General features: G+C 34.6%; 1 protein-coding gene across 1 annotated transcript in view; it reads right to left on the bottom strand.

Annotated features, from left to right (window-relative positions):
* LOC149781207 (uncharacterized) overlaps positions 1–13,894 on the bottom strand; it is a 170,457-nt gene that overhangs the window by 147,559 nt on the left and 9,004 nt on the right. The window contains exons 3-5 of the mRNA XM_089935274.1: positions 10,067–10,323; positions 4,982–5,111; positions 1,055–1,198 (exon numbers count right to left, since the gene is read on the bottom strand). Of these exons, the coding sequence (XP_089791400.1) occupies positions 1,055–1,198; positions 4,982–5,111; positions 10,067–10,323 (531 nt within the window). The remainder of the gene's footprint in view (positions 1–1,054; positions 1,199–4,981; positions 5,112–10,066; positions 10,324–13,894) is intronic.

Below are 13,894 nucleotides of genomic sequence, written 5' to 3'. Positions count from 1 at the left end.
TATTCTCAAGATTTCTATCTCTATACCCTGTTTTGTGGCTACTCGGAAGGGGTAAATGACAGATATTGTACTAATGACAAACACCGGGTGCATTTGAGGGGTGGCCATCCTAGACGCCTATGTTGAAGGGTTATTTTTCCCCAAACTCTCCACAACACATCTCCCATCATGGTGTTGAGTTGTAACTGCATAATGGTGATGTGTTGTAACCATATCATGGTGGTAGTGTTGTAACTATTTGTACTATAATACCAAAGATTTCTGAAACACTGCTTCAAATTTGGTTTTCTTTTGGCCGTTAATCTAAATCGGGAAATGATATCATTTTAGAATTGCAGTCTTCCATTTTACAAGAAACTCTATTGATCCTTCACCTTCTTAATCCTGCCATTTACCTTCCAAATTTCATTCACTACTGGGGCCCCGAGTGGCCGAAAGCACTGTCCGTTACAGATCACTGCCATTTCACCTCTGTCTGCATGGGTTCGAGTCTCGGATTCAGCCAATGTGGGTATGTGGGAAAGCTTGCCAGTAGCTTCTTGTGGGTCGGTGGTTCTTTCCGGGTTCTTCCTCCACTATTAATACTGGCTGCCATGTATAGCCTATTGTGTGCTGAAAAATGGCGTTAAACCCTACAACAACAATCATTCACTACTAATTTGATGTTGAAAATATACTTTTCCAATCAGCATTCTGGTAGCTCCTGAGCTCAATGGCAAACATAAACATAGGCAACTGGGCTACTGACTCTAATATTTAGTAGCCTGGACACAACATTCTGGTAGCTACTGGGTTACCGACTCCAATATATGGTACCCGTAACCCAGAATTCTGGTAGATCCTGGGCTCAAGACACAAAATCTGTTGCACCCTGCAATCACCAATGTTTTTATACCAAGATTCAACACAAGCTATTATACTGCAAGATTTTTTGATGACCTGATTGATGGACAGGCAAACCACCCCACCCACCCACCTCACTGACTTAAGGACTAGTTCTATACGCTCCTGAAAATATTTATGACAAAACCATACCAAAGCTGAAAGGACTAACCATTAAGGTGGATACAAAGACACTGTCCATTATCCACAGTTTGAGTTCGAAGTTGCTCAATGTCTCTTGTTCTGGGAGTGATGAAGTGAAGTTTCTGTGGCATTTCTTCATCTGAGAATCCATCCTCTACATCTAAACACATGTCTGAAATTTGGAATCAACAAAGATGCATGTAAGTATTATATATATATATATATATATATATATATATATATATATATATATATATATATATATATATATATATATATATATATATATATATATATATGTGTGTGTATGTGTGTATTTTTGGTCTATGCATAATTTGATGATTTTGACTGAACAGGCTGGTTCAATTTTAGTGACAGCTGATTCAAGAGTGGACAACTGTTACATTCTTATAGATATTTTTCTTGATCTAACTCTAAATTTGCTAAAATGCATCTACTGCCAAAATCATCACAACAAAATATACAGTACATGCATCACAGATTAAGGAAAATCCTCATCTCCACACTGGACATTGAAAAGTATTGTCCCAACTGTAAAGACACGGCAATATAATTAGATAATAGTCCACTAAATATTATGGATTATAATAAAAGAGAGAGAGAGTTCAAAAGTATGCTTTCAAACAAATAAAAATACACGCACAAAATATGTGTGGGTTTATACAAGAAGTCGATGTTTAAGCAATATACAAAAATGATTGTGTGGACTACCTATTCAGTTATTAAAATAATGAATGTGCAAATGCTGCCACTAATTTTTATTTTTGTTCTCATTATCTCAGTCACTTCTAAAATGTTTGCTTACCATGTTCCACACAATGAAATATACAAAGCACTATCCAAAATACAACTTCTAGTCCAGACTCTGTATAGTACTTCTGTACCAAATATACAAGTCAATATGACATATTTTCTCCAAAAAAAGAAAAGTGTTTACCTTTACCACAGACCTACTGTTTGACTCTAAGCATACACAACCATATCCTTTTGCCACCAGCTCAAAGAAATATACTTCCTTGGTCAACTGACAAGTTTTACCATATGGCCAGGCAAAAGTGACGATAAAGCATAGCCACTAAATTATTTCCAGTAGAAGATAAACTTGCTTGTATTACTTTCAGCTTTAGCAAATAAATTCTTTCAGTCCACATGACGATACTGCAAAACTGTTTCCAAACGTTAACAATATTATTTTATTATCAAGCTGGTTAATAATTTCTTACACTTCGACCCAAATATCCTTTAAAGAAGCAGGGGTAAATACAAAATGTACTCTGCAATCTCACCACTCTGTGTGTATGTTTGTATGTATGCATGTATGTATATATGTATGTATGTATGTATAGTTTCATCAATTTTATTTGTTTCATTCTACTCGTGTCTCAGTAGTTCAAGTCTGTATTTTGGTACACTGCTGTCATATTAAAAATTGCAATTCATCAAAACAGCAGAGATTGAACCAGCTCTGCAATATAGTACCTCAGTACTCTCCATCCAATGCAGTACAAGATATGAATCAAAATGGAACCAATTCAGAGTTTTATCTGGTTTCTTCATTACATCAACTAGACTGTGCATTAGGATTTTCTAATTTCAAAATTCATGTTTGTTTATACAAACATCAAATTGCAAACAATTATATTTTTTGTCTGGTAATTGCTAAGCTGTTTGCTACAGATGTTAACGTTTTTAAATGACCCTGACCCTGCCAGAGGGCAAGGTGAATAAATTAAAAGGGCTGCAGACCTACCATTCCTAACAAGACCTTCTCAATAAGGCGGGCAATTTTTTCTGTTAAGTTGGACCAGTTTTCATTTAGGTGTAACAAGATTAACATTATCATATACTGCTACTGTCATGCTGGAAAACATGCAAAAATGTGATTCAAGACTGATGCAGCAATGATAAACATCATGTTCAACTCAAAAGTTTGTAAAGTTTACCTGAATCATAATTACCTAAAATACATTTTCACAAACTGCATTTCCAAACCCTATGGAGCTCAATGGCTTCTTGATATCTATCAACTTGAGCTAACCCTTTAAAAATTAAATTTCACATGGGCCATTGCAGCAGTTATATCTTCCACCATGTGACATATTCAAATGAACATATTATGTCCACAAAATGTATGTTTCCCTTCCAGCTTTTTCACCAAAATACAAATATTCTCTTTTATTCTTCTGCACAAGTCTATTAAAACACAATGAGAGGTTAATTGTTTCTTTCATCCTGACATGTCACTTGTTGGATGCCATTTAAATAAATAAAAACATCAGCTTGATCATGGGACCTATTGCATCACAAAATATGCAATCTAAATCTGAAGTAATCTGGCAAAGTTAGTCTGGTTCCCTGACCAATTCCAGTGAATCGAATATGAAACCCAGATCCAAATCAAACATGGACAAGCCAGTATCTGGATTTTACTACAAACAATCACATTTCTTTAATTTGTAATTTTATTCTTTTATGAGTAATCTCCAAAAGAATCAAAGGAAAATCACAGACCTGGGGCTTGTGACCCTCTGTCCATCTATAATAATTAAGATGTGGGGGTCTTTCAAATTTTTGGGGTCACCCACAGTTTAAGTGGAAAAATGCCTTTGGGTTCACTAGAGGTATAACGTTGATTTTTGTTTTTTAGTTTTCGTTCTCTCGCTGTGACCTAAGATGATTAGGTGTCTTCCTTTTTCAAATGCACATCAGTTGAAAGTAGGTGATGAAGAACTCAAGACAAAGTGCACAAACCATTTTTCTTCTTCTTAATCACCATGACTGACTTTTGACCTCAAGATCTACAGCTTTCTTAAACAATTTACAAAATCTGTCAAAGTATATAGTATTCAAGTAGCTGTGTTTCTTCTTTCAATTTGGTGTTAACCTTTGACCTTCTGAAACAGATACTGATAGGTTTCTACCATGTGCAAAAAGAAATATTTGGAGTTTATGGATATGAAAGCTTCTCCAGTCCCATTATGGTAGCTATACCTCTCCAGGTTTGGAACTTGAGGCATGCCAACACACATGCCAACCTCCTGAGAGGTATAAGCATAATTATTGCTATTATAAGTGACAATCTATATATATCACATGCCAGAATTACAGCACAAAGAAACAATTTATTACTAACCTGGTCATGTAGCTGGTAAAAATTCTTGTCACAAAGGCCAAAATCCATGTGGATTAGAACCAGAATACAAACAAAATATACTGGAAGATTATTTATATTCAGCACTCACTACAACTAGCCTACATGTGTAACTTAGCACAATGATCCTGAATTGGAATCCTGCAATGATCATGGTGAGGTGATCAGAGTATTGATTTACATTACTCTCATTTTCCTTTTAAAGTTTGTGAAACGGTGTTGATTTGTCCCTTTTTCTTACATGTTTTAAGTTTGAAATGATCCATCTGCTCTAATTTTTCCATCATATAACATCCACAACTCACACCACAAAGCATTTCCCTTAACATCTGGTGCCATTTTCTTTACAAATATAGACTCGTTCACTAACTAGCTAGCATGTCAATAAAATGAATCTGTCAGGAAAAGTTCACTTTTGAAGAAACCCATTTGTTTTCTTGGAAAGAGATCATATACAATTGCTATAAATAGCAGTCCTCTTTTCAAGAATATTCTCAAAATTTATGAGCGAAATTAAAGTGATGATAATAAAAATGACACAAATATCATTTTACTGCTTTATTATTATATTTTTTAAGGTAGCAGAAAAGTATAATACATAGAAAGTTTAGCAGAAAATGTAATTTGGTGAGATAAAAAAGCAATGATTATGACAAAAGCATATGGTTGGCATGTACGCAAACAAAAATTTAAAACCAAATCTTACACAGTGGTTGGCACAGCCAAAGCAAAAAGAGATACCAAGCTCTCCCTAATGCTAAAGTAGGCGAGATAAAATCTTACCAAGGAAATATATGTGGCCTCCACTGGTACCAACAGACACTAACCCATAAAACTGCTGCAGATGGGAACTAAGTGCCCACTTTGGGACATGCTTTCCCCCAACAGAACACACTGGCTCCAATTCTGTTATCTGGAGAAATATATGAAGCAACATTTTAAAATTTATTAGTATGATAGTATACGAAAGATGCTAGTTCATACAAGACTGAAGCAATCTCTTGTCCTGTAGCCTGGATAGGTTTTTGACCTTGCTGGACTAGCAAATATCTTATGTCATATAATTCTAAAAGAACAGTTACAGATATGTGAATTTTCTCCCAAGCTTTTTCAGTGATGTCAAGGGCTATAAAATTACCTCCCTTGAAATAACTGTTCAACAATTGGGTAATCTTTAGGCCAACATGATGAAAATCATGATAAAACTTGGTAACTGAAATCTTGATATATTGCATCAAAAATGGTTTATATAGCAGGGAAAATTTAAATCAACATTATCAGATTATCAACTTTAAATAAGAAGTCATGTACTTTGTTAAAACGTAAATAACTGAATTGAACGAAATTTCAATCAATGAAAATGTCATTAATGCATACCTGAGACAGAAATTTAATAAATATATACCAATCGAATAACACAAAAGCAGTCATTCTGACCTGGTCCATTGGCTAGCTTACCACTGTGCCACTACAGTTTCTGACACCTTGCAGATATCAAACACTACATTGTAATTTATGATCAAGGGCCCTGAAAATTGAAAGTACCTGTGCTCATGCCCATACCATTACTCAGTAAAGTAACTGTAACCTATATTTCAAAGTATGTTTGGAGTACAAGACTAAAGTTAAAATTAAAGCTTATCAATGTGCAATATTAATCTCAGCAAAACAGAAAATATAAGCATTTCCTAATTCTCAAAGATTATTATCCTGTCTTCTTGACTGACCTTTCTTTGTAGAACCAATAGAGCAAATATATCCAAGATCTACCAGAAATGACCAATAGTGCTTAATCTCTTAATATCTATGGGAAACCAAGCAATAATGTGCTGATGGTGTTGGCACAGAACAACTAATCTGGTGATAATTAAACAAACCTCTAACTGATACTGTATCAACTGAGTTGACCAGACCGTGAATCCCTTTATTTGTCTGTGTCATTAGAGTCATTTAATTCTTTGTGGATGTTCAGTGAGTCAGTTAAAAGGTGAAAATGCACTTAGTACAAGGTTAATTCATAAAACAAGTTTTCTTCCATTACACGTTATTCCATTCTGAAAATTACATGTGTTTAATAAGATATAGAGGTGTTAATGCTCTGCATCTGGAAAAGACCAATCAGCTTAATCTCCTATTTCTTTGGGAAACCAAGCCAATATGCAAATGATATACAGACAGAACAACTTATGTGGTAAATATGATGATTAAACAGACAGCTAAATGACATTATATCAATCAAGTTGACCAGACTTTTAATCCCCTCTTTACCCAGTCATTAGTGTCATTTTAATTGATTCGGGATGTACTGAGAGCCAATTATGTTAAAATTGTACCTTGTACAAGGTTAAATCATAAATTAGTCTGCTTTTGTTATATTTTATTCCATTCTGAAATTACATGTCTGTTTTTCTAACTACACATTTGTTGATGCCCTGAATCATCACTCATTCAAAGAGTCTGTTCATTGTTTCCTTAAGTATGGTAAAAAAATGTAATAATTAAATTATTTGCAACTGGAGTCTGCAGTTAGGGCAAACAGGGAATTATGCTTTAAATTTAATTTCATAATTTCCTACAGTTACTAGATAAGTCCTATTTGAAAGAATGATTAATATTAAGAAGAAATCATATGGTCTCAAAAGTAAACCAGTGTGTAATCTACTATTACAAAGCCAAAATCTACATTTACTAATCCCCAAATACAACTGTAAACATTACTGATCATAAAATAAATTCAGACTAACGTGATCTTGGTCCACTTCTATGAAAAGATTTTGAGAGCAGCTTTTATCTTTATATTCAAATTTTTAATTATTTCAAGCTTTAAAATTTTAACTTTGATTGATTTGGCACTAAATAGCCAGTATACTGTGAAGCAACCCACTTACCTGCACACCCACAAAACCTACCTTCTATGACTGAGCAAAAAAGTAAAAACATTTTTTTCTATCATATCAATGTAGTGGTGTTAAAGAGTTGATAAAAAGCAAAAATAATGTGTTGTTTTTTTAAAAAACCATTCATAATATCTGCAATCTACCAAAACACATTGTACTCCACAGCTTTGTGTTAAGATGCAAGTCAGTCTAAATATTACATGACCATTAGATACAAAATGTGTAGTGAAAGGTTTTAACATCGTTCATGCCACAATTTTTGTATCAAGACTGTCAGTGAAATGGACTTTACACACTTCATGTATTGGGGAAAGCATTATATCCATGAATTGGAAAAATTTACTTTAGAATGAAAACATGAAAGTAATGAAATAATCAGATGTATAGGCTCTCTGAAAAAGATGTAAAGTAAAAGAAAAGTCTTGTTATCTCTTGAATGCAATCTGATATGCTTCTAAATAGCATCCAAAAAAATGTTTCTCTCACTCAGATATTAAGGATCTGCATCAAATTGGGTAGAACAGATTTTTACTCATGAAATCAGGGAATTCTGCAACTCTCCAAAACTTCCTCAAATATACTATCGTTGCATCTGTTCTAAAAATAGCTACTGCTCATGTTGCATCAGTTTTATTAAAAGAGTAGGTGGGTTAGTCATTCAACTTATTTAGGTTCTTTCTTTTTATGAGTGAGACAAAATCAAACCAATTTTTCATTCAGTTACAGTCTGTCCCATCCATGACATAGGAATGTTCTGTTCATGCCATGATCTGTCCCGTATGTGTCCCACTCCTAATCCAATTTCCATACATCAGAAAAGTTGGCTTTTTATACAATTTTCTTTTTCATTTTCCCATGAGTTATAGGCGAAATTAACTGTTCTTACATTTTGTCACAGATGAGAATTTTTGTATCTGTTTTTAACATCATTCAAGCAAACACACAAAATCAAAGGCCTATGTGATGATAAATGACATAACAAAATATGGTTTAATACCTAAATAATTTAAATAAAATTAAAAGCTATAAATGAATTTGAAAATTTGGCATTTTTACAGCATCATTTTCAAACTTAAGAAATCATTTTATGTTCATACGTACATGTTTGAAAAACAGAAAAATTGTTTTCACTTTTCATGGAATTGCCTAGTGAACCTTTCATGGAAAACAAAAAAAACTAGTATGACCTCACTATATCATGGTAGTTGGGGTCCATAGAACCTGACCATGTTATATACCGAACCCTATGATACCAAGTCAGTCAGTCAGCTGAAGAAAATGATGCATGTACCTTTAAAAAATGCAGATGCACAAATATGTGCTTTTGATTAAATGAAGACAAACTAGTCTGAAATACAGGGATTACTACAGAACATGTGAGTGTTCTGAAGGAATTAATTCTATGAGTGAAAAGAACAGTAATTTTACTTACCATCCACACAAAAATATATTAATTACTAGCAAGCAGCCAATAACCTAACACTATTTAGTCTGAGAGATCCATTATGATATAGTGCCTTGTCCGGTTGATCTCCGCTACCAGAAATGTTTAAAATAAAAAAATTGAGAGATCCCACAGAATACAGTACCCAGGCCAGATGTCAGAATAAGCAGATTATGATGTAAAAATACACAGCTAAGATGGTTTCTTAATATGAACAAAGAATTCCAGTGCATTTACATCAAAATTTGCGGCTTCCTTTTATGGCACCTCTTGATTTCTCTATTCCAAACCCAAAATTTTATACAGTGGTCCCCCTCGTATACAGCCACCATTTCTGCACTGGAAAAGTGGCCTCATAAGATGGGTGGCTTTTCCAGAGGGGGGAATACATTTGTGAGATGTGAATGTAAATGTGCATATAGTATGAAAACTAAATATAAGTTAAAGCAGTTATTATCTTCATTTAAAAGTAACATAAATTAATAGTGAAATGTGAGCGAGTTATTGCTGACATGCGCATTACAAAGCCATTAAAAAATGAGTCTTGGTACACATGCTGTTTCGTATTTAAATTCTCTTTCCATTTTCCCACTGCTACAGAATATTCTCCTTATTTTTTTATACTCTCGTTTATTTCAGTCTTCCCAACATACATTTTTTTGGCATGTGAACTCTCCCCACTGACAAGTTGAATAACTTATATTTTTTCTAAAGTATTATTTCTTCTTTTACATGATGACATGTTAAAGTTTTGTAATGATTTATTTATAAGCGGCTAATCACAAAATACTGAAATTTAATTTTGCAGACGAAACATTTGTAAACGAAATGCCTTATTATACAAGAAGTGGTACATGATCTGTCACATGATTTTTCTGTCTTTGTCTAGTACCCTGTTTTGTTTAATGTTAATTGTTTCTGTGTGTTTGTGTGTATCCACAAAATCTATTTTTAGCCTAACTGACCATGTTATGGTCCTGACGATTACGTAGGTCGTAATTATCAATTTAAAAAACAAAAGCAAAAAAGAAAACAAATTGCTGCATGAAGCCCAAAGCTCTATCAAAACACTGCTGACTTCATTTTGATCTAACCATGTTATGTCCTTGACCCACGCCACGACCATCTTATTTTAGAATGCATATGCAATCTCTTCTCCTAAATGTCAATAAACCTTTTCCATGTTATATTTTTGCATTCTTAAGAAATATTTTTCATGTACGAGAAAACTACATGCATATGAAATTCTGGGAGTCACTCCATGACCATTTTCAATCTGAATTCATATTATAACGAAGCATGCTATAGCAGGGTCACACTGTTACTAGTACAAGAAAATGACATTGCCCAAGAAAAAAACTGAAGATGTCTCAAAATAATTAAAACTGATTGATTATGATGACCCAAATTGCCCATCTTTAACTTTCAACTAATTCCCAAAACTATCTGTCAACATCAATTGTATTTCTGAAAATTTAGTTGTCATGCAAAAATGTACACTCACATCAACTTTAAAACTGATAATACCTGATAAGGGACTTCAATGGCCTTAACAACTCTGGATGAGTTGACGTGAAAGAGACATAGAATTCCTTGCTGCGACACATTACAGACACCCACCAGCAGGTGTAGCTTTCCATCTATCATGAATTCTTTGACACATGTAATGTTAGTGTGCTGATCACCGAGCACATGACCGAACTTCCATGCTGCCAACCGATTCCTGGACTGAGATTCAATCACTTCCAGAATAGGGCCCTTGACAATCCAGAAGATATTGCCATCTGTGAACAAAGTCATGTACTGGGATGAAAAAATTATTCAATTTTACTAGTACCTCAAATGGAGAAACTTATGAAAGTCTGCCTTCCTATCATCTACCAGCTATCAGCAAAATTGTCATCTGCTTTAACAACAATGTAACACTTGTTATATTCTTGCATTAAATAAGCCATGTACTTGTAATTTTGAACTGGCTACTTCAAAAAATTAACGTGTACAAAAATTTGAGTCCCTACATGTTATAGACCAGTAACAAAATTCTCAGCCAGCATCAGAAGTCTGCTTATCTGGCAGAATGTTCAACATTTGTCAGGTGGAATTTGGGCCTATTTTTTGCAAGCCATCTCTTTTAACTTTTCAGCCAATGCTTACTAACAAGACATTTATTTTTTCACTTCTACTGATATCTGAACAACTCTGCTGCAGTAATGGACTCAAAACAACCGTTTTGAGACAAGACATGGGCAATCCATTAAGATTTAAGTATAGCCATGTAGTTTTACACTATTAATGGGGGCCCTGAGTGGCAGAGCAGTCTAAATCGCTCTCCATTACGGACCACTGCCATCTCATCTCTGTCTGCGTGGGTTTGAGTCTTGGATTTGGCTAATGTGGTTATGTGAGAAAGCTTCCCAGTAGCTTCTCTTAGGTCAGTGGTTCTTTCCGGGGTTTTCCCAGGTTCTTCCTACACCATTAATACTGACTGCCATGTGTAACCTATCGTGTGCTGAAAAATGGCATTAAACCCTACAACAACAACAGTATTAATGACATAGCCTGGCTTGGTTTGGTCTGCACAGGAATACTTTTAAGGTTATAACATTCCAAGGTAAAGTGAGTGAAGTGCCCTGCCCAAGGACAAACCACCATAGCTGATCTAAACTGATTTAATGGTGGGAATGGAACCACCACTCTTCTGGTCACAAGTTAATGCCTTAGCCACTGAAGCTTTATTCAATTAAATAAAATTCAACCTTACAAATGTTTTCATAAAATAACTACCGTATATACTCAAGTATGCATGCATAAACTGACCCACAAGTTCGAGATGACATTAAAAGATGCACGCAGTAAGTTTCTCTAACACATTATTTTTAAGGCAAACATGTGTTAGCCAAAATTATGTGTATAGCTCTCTTGGGGCTGGCACTTCTTAGTTAATATAATTTGTTTGAAAATATATTTTGTTTCAGTCTTTTTATTGTTTTTGCCTTATTCAAATTTGTGTATAATATGAATGTACAATAACAAGAAATGAGCATTAGCGGGTTGCTGTAACAGTACATCTCCCTTCCGACTCCAGTTAATTATTATGTTTATCCATTATTGGATTATTATTTTGTATCAATGCACCAGTAATTACATTTTTATTTTGCCTTGAAATTGAAATACAGCAACTCATTAAAATTTGATCCCAGTACGACAACAAACAACAACAGGATTTGGTGCAATGCTCGCATTTAGGCAAGTGAAATAATGGCAGACTTATCTAAGTCTGGGATGTACCAGTTAATTAGATTGTCTGTTTTTGTAAATCATCGGGCAAATATTTTCAGAAAAATATACCAATCATGGAAAGCAAAGCCAATGTATTATTTTATTATGATTTAACTTTAAAAATCAAATTATGTAGGTCAGAAATGTATGGGACAATGCGATGTTGTGGAATTCACAAAATGCACATTAAGATTTAAGTTGACATGTATTTGCAAAAATACGATGGAAAAACCCAGCAAATCAGATACTATTTAACCATTGCCTAAAATTACTACAAGGATGTAAACAAATAAATAAACCATAAATTTGCAATCCTGTCAATGGACTGTTGTAATGAAGCTATATTATAGTGAATTGATTACATTACGAAAACCTCTCCATCTAAAAATAGATGCTCTCACGTCTGCATTTATTCTGTAGGAAAGAAGGGACTGCAACTTTTGATGGCAGGACTTCTATTTTTACCAAAATGGGAGTCATGGACCCTTAGTTTTAAAATCTTAGCGAGACCTCTGGTATATCCAAATTACAATAATGAAGTTTCAGGAATAATGCTTCGAAAATTAGGCTAATACCATAATAGAGTTGTTGTAGGCAACCTTACACCTCGTTTTATACAGCTATAATAATCAAGCTAACATTATGGAGCAAAAGGCAATTACACATCAAAAAGTACTGGTATAGCCACCAGATAAAATTCCCTCATAAACCAAGTCACTTTCAGAATTTGAACGGTTAACAGGCCTGGACTGCTGTTGGAAAACAAAGAACAAATCCACCAATTATAAACAAAGTAGGTGCCGAAACAACAAGTTTTCTGTCCAGCTTAAACACAATTAAAATTGAACACTTCAGATTTTTAGCCCTTATTATTACCTTTCTTTCATGAACATGTAACAGTTATATGCATATACGATGGTTATGTGCCTTGCACAATTGAAAGTGTGTACCTTTTGATACAGATTATCTCAATCTGTAGGATCGCTTATATCACTGAAAAAGAATAACTTGTGAGCATGTGGATCTTCATAAATATGATGTGATTTTGATTTTTTACGTAGCTTTAACAATTTTTTAGTCATATCGCTACAATGCCTGCAATGTGGCACTTTATAGTGATGTCTAGCACTGGAGCATCATGCCACAGACATGTAGCATGATGTCCCACCCAGTCACATTTATCCTGACACCAGGCCGACCAGTCCTAACACTAACCTCTTAATTCTGAACGTCAAGCGAGGCAGCTGTTAGTACCATTTTTGTAAGTATCTGGTATGACTCGGTCGGGGATCGAACCCATGAAATCCCGCATCCGAGGCGGACATTCTAACCACTAGGCCACCGGAGCGATTCTTCATAAATGAAACAACTATTTATAATTAGCTGAAATGTGACCTGGAAGAATACAATTTGGCAGAAATCTGCATATTTTGGGAATAGACAAGGATATAAGTGACACTAAGCATGATTAATTACTGTCTAATTACTGCACATTATAGTACAGCCTGGTCTCCTGTGCAAACTCGAACCAGCCATTGAATTATGAAATTTTTATTTACCTTTATTTAATTTCATGTTGAAGAATAAATTATGCAAGATAATAACAAAAGCAATCTATGTAGTTGATAACAGTCTAGTATGTGATGTGACTCTGAAAAAGTATTTTTTTTTTTACATTCATATAAGTCTTGGGACATGGATAAATACAATTATTTTTTTCGTGTCCCAAGATTTACAGCCATTACCAGGGTAAGCCACCCACCTCTTCTTACATTCTTTTTTTTTTTGTAAATTATTTGGCTAATATGCAAGTTGTTGTAGGGTTTAACGCCATTTTTCAGCACAAGATAGGCTATACATGGCGGCCAGTATAATTGGTGGAGGAAGAACCCTGGAAAACCCCGGGAAGAATCACCGACCCACGAGAAGCTACTGGCAGGCTTTCTCATGTACCAACATTAGCCGAGCCTGAGACTCGAACTCACGCAGACAGAGGTGAGATGGCAGCGATCTGTAACGGTGAGCACTTTAGAACACTCACGGCCCCGGCTAATATGCAAGTATATATGGTAAATA

The sequence above is a fragment of the Sinohyriopsis cumingii genome, chromosome 15 (assembly GCF_028554795.1).
Source record: "Sinohyriopsis cumingii isolate HCF-2022 chromosome 15, ASM2855479v2, whole genome shotgun sequence".
NCBI lineage: Eukaryota > Metazoa > Mollusca > Bivalvia > Unionida > Unionidae > Sinohyriopsis > Sinohyriopsis cumingii.
Note: the sequence above shows the minus strand (reverse complement) of the source record. Positions and strands in the feature narration are given on the sequence as shown.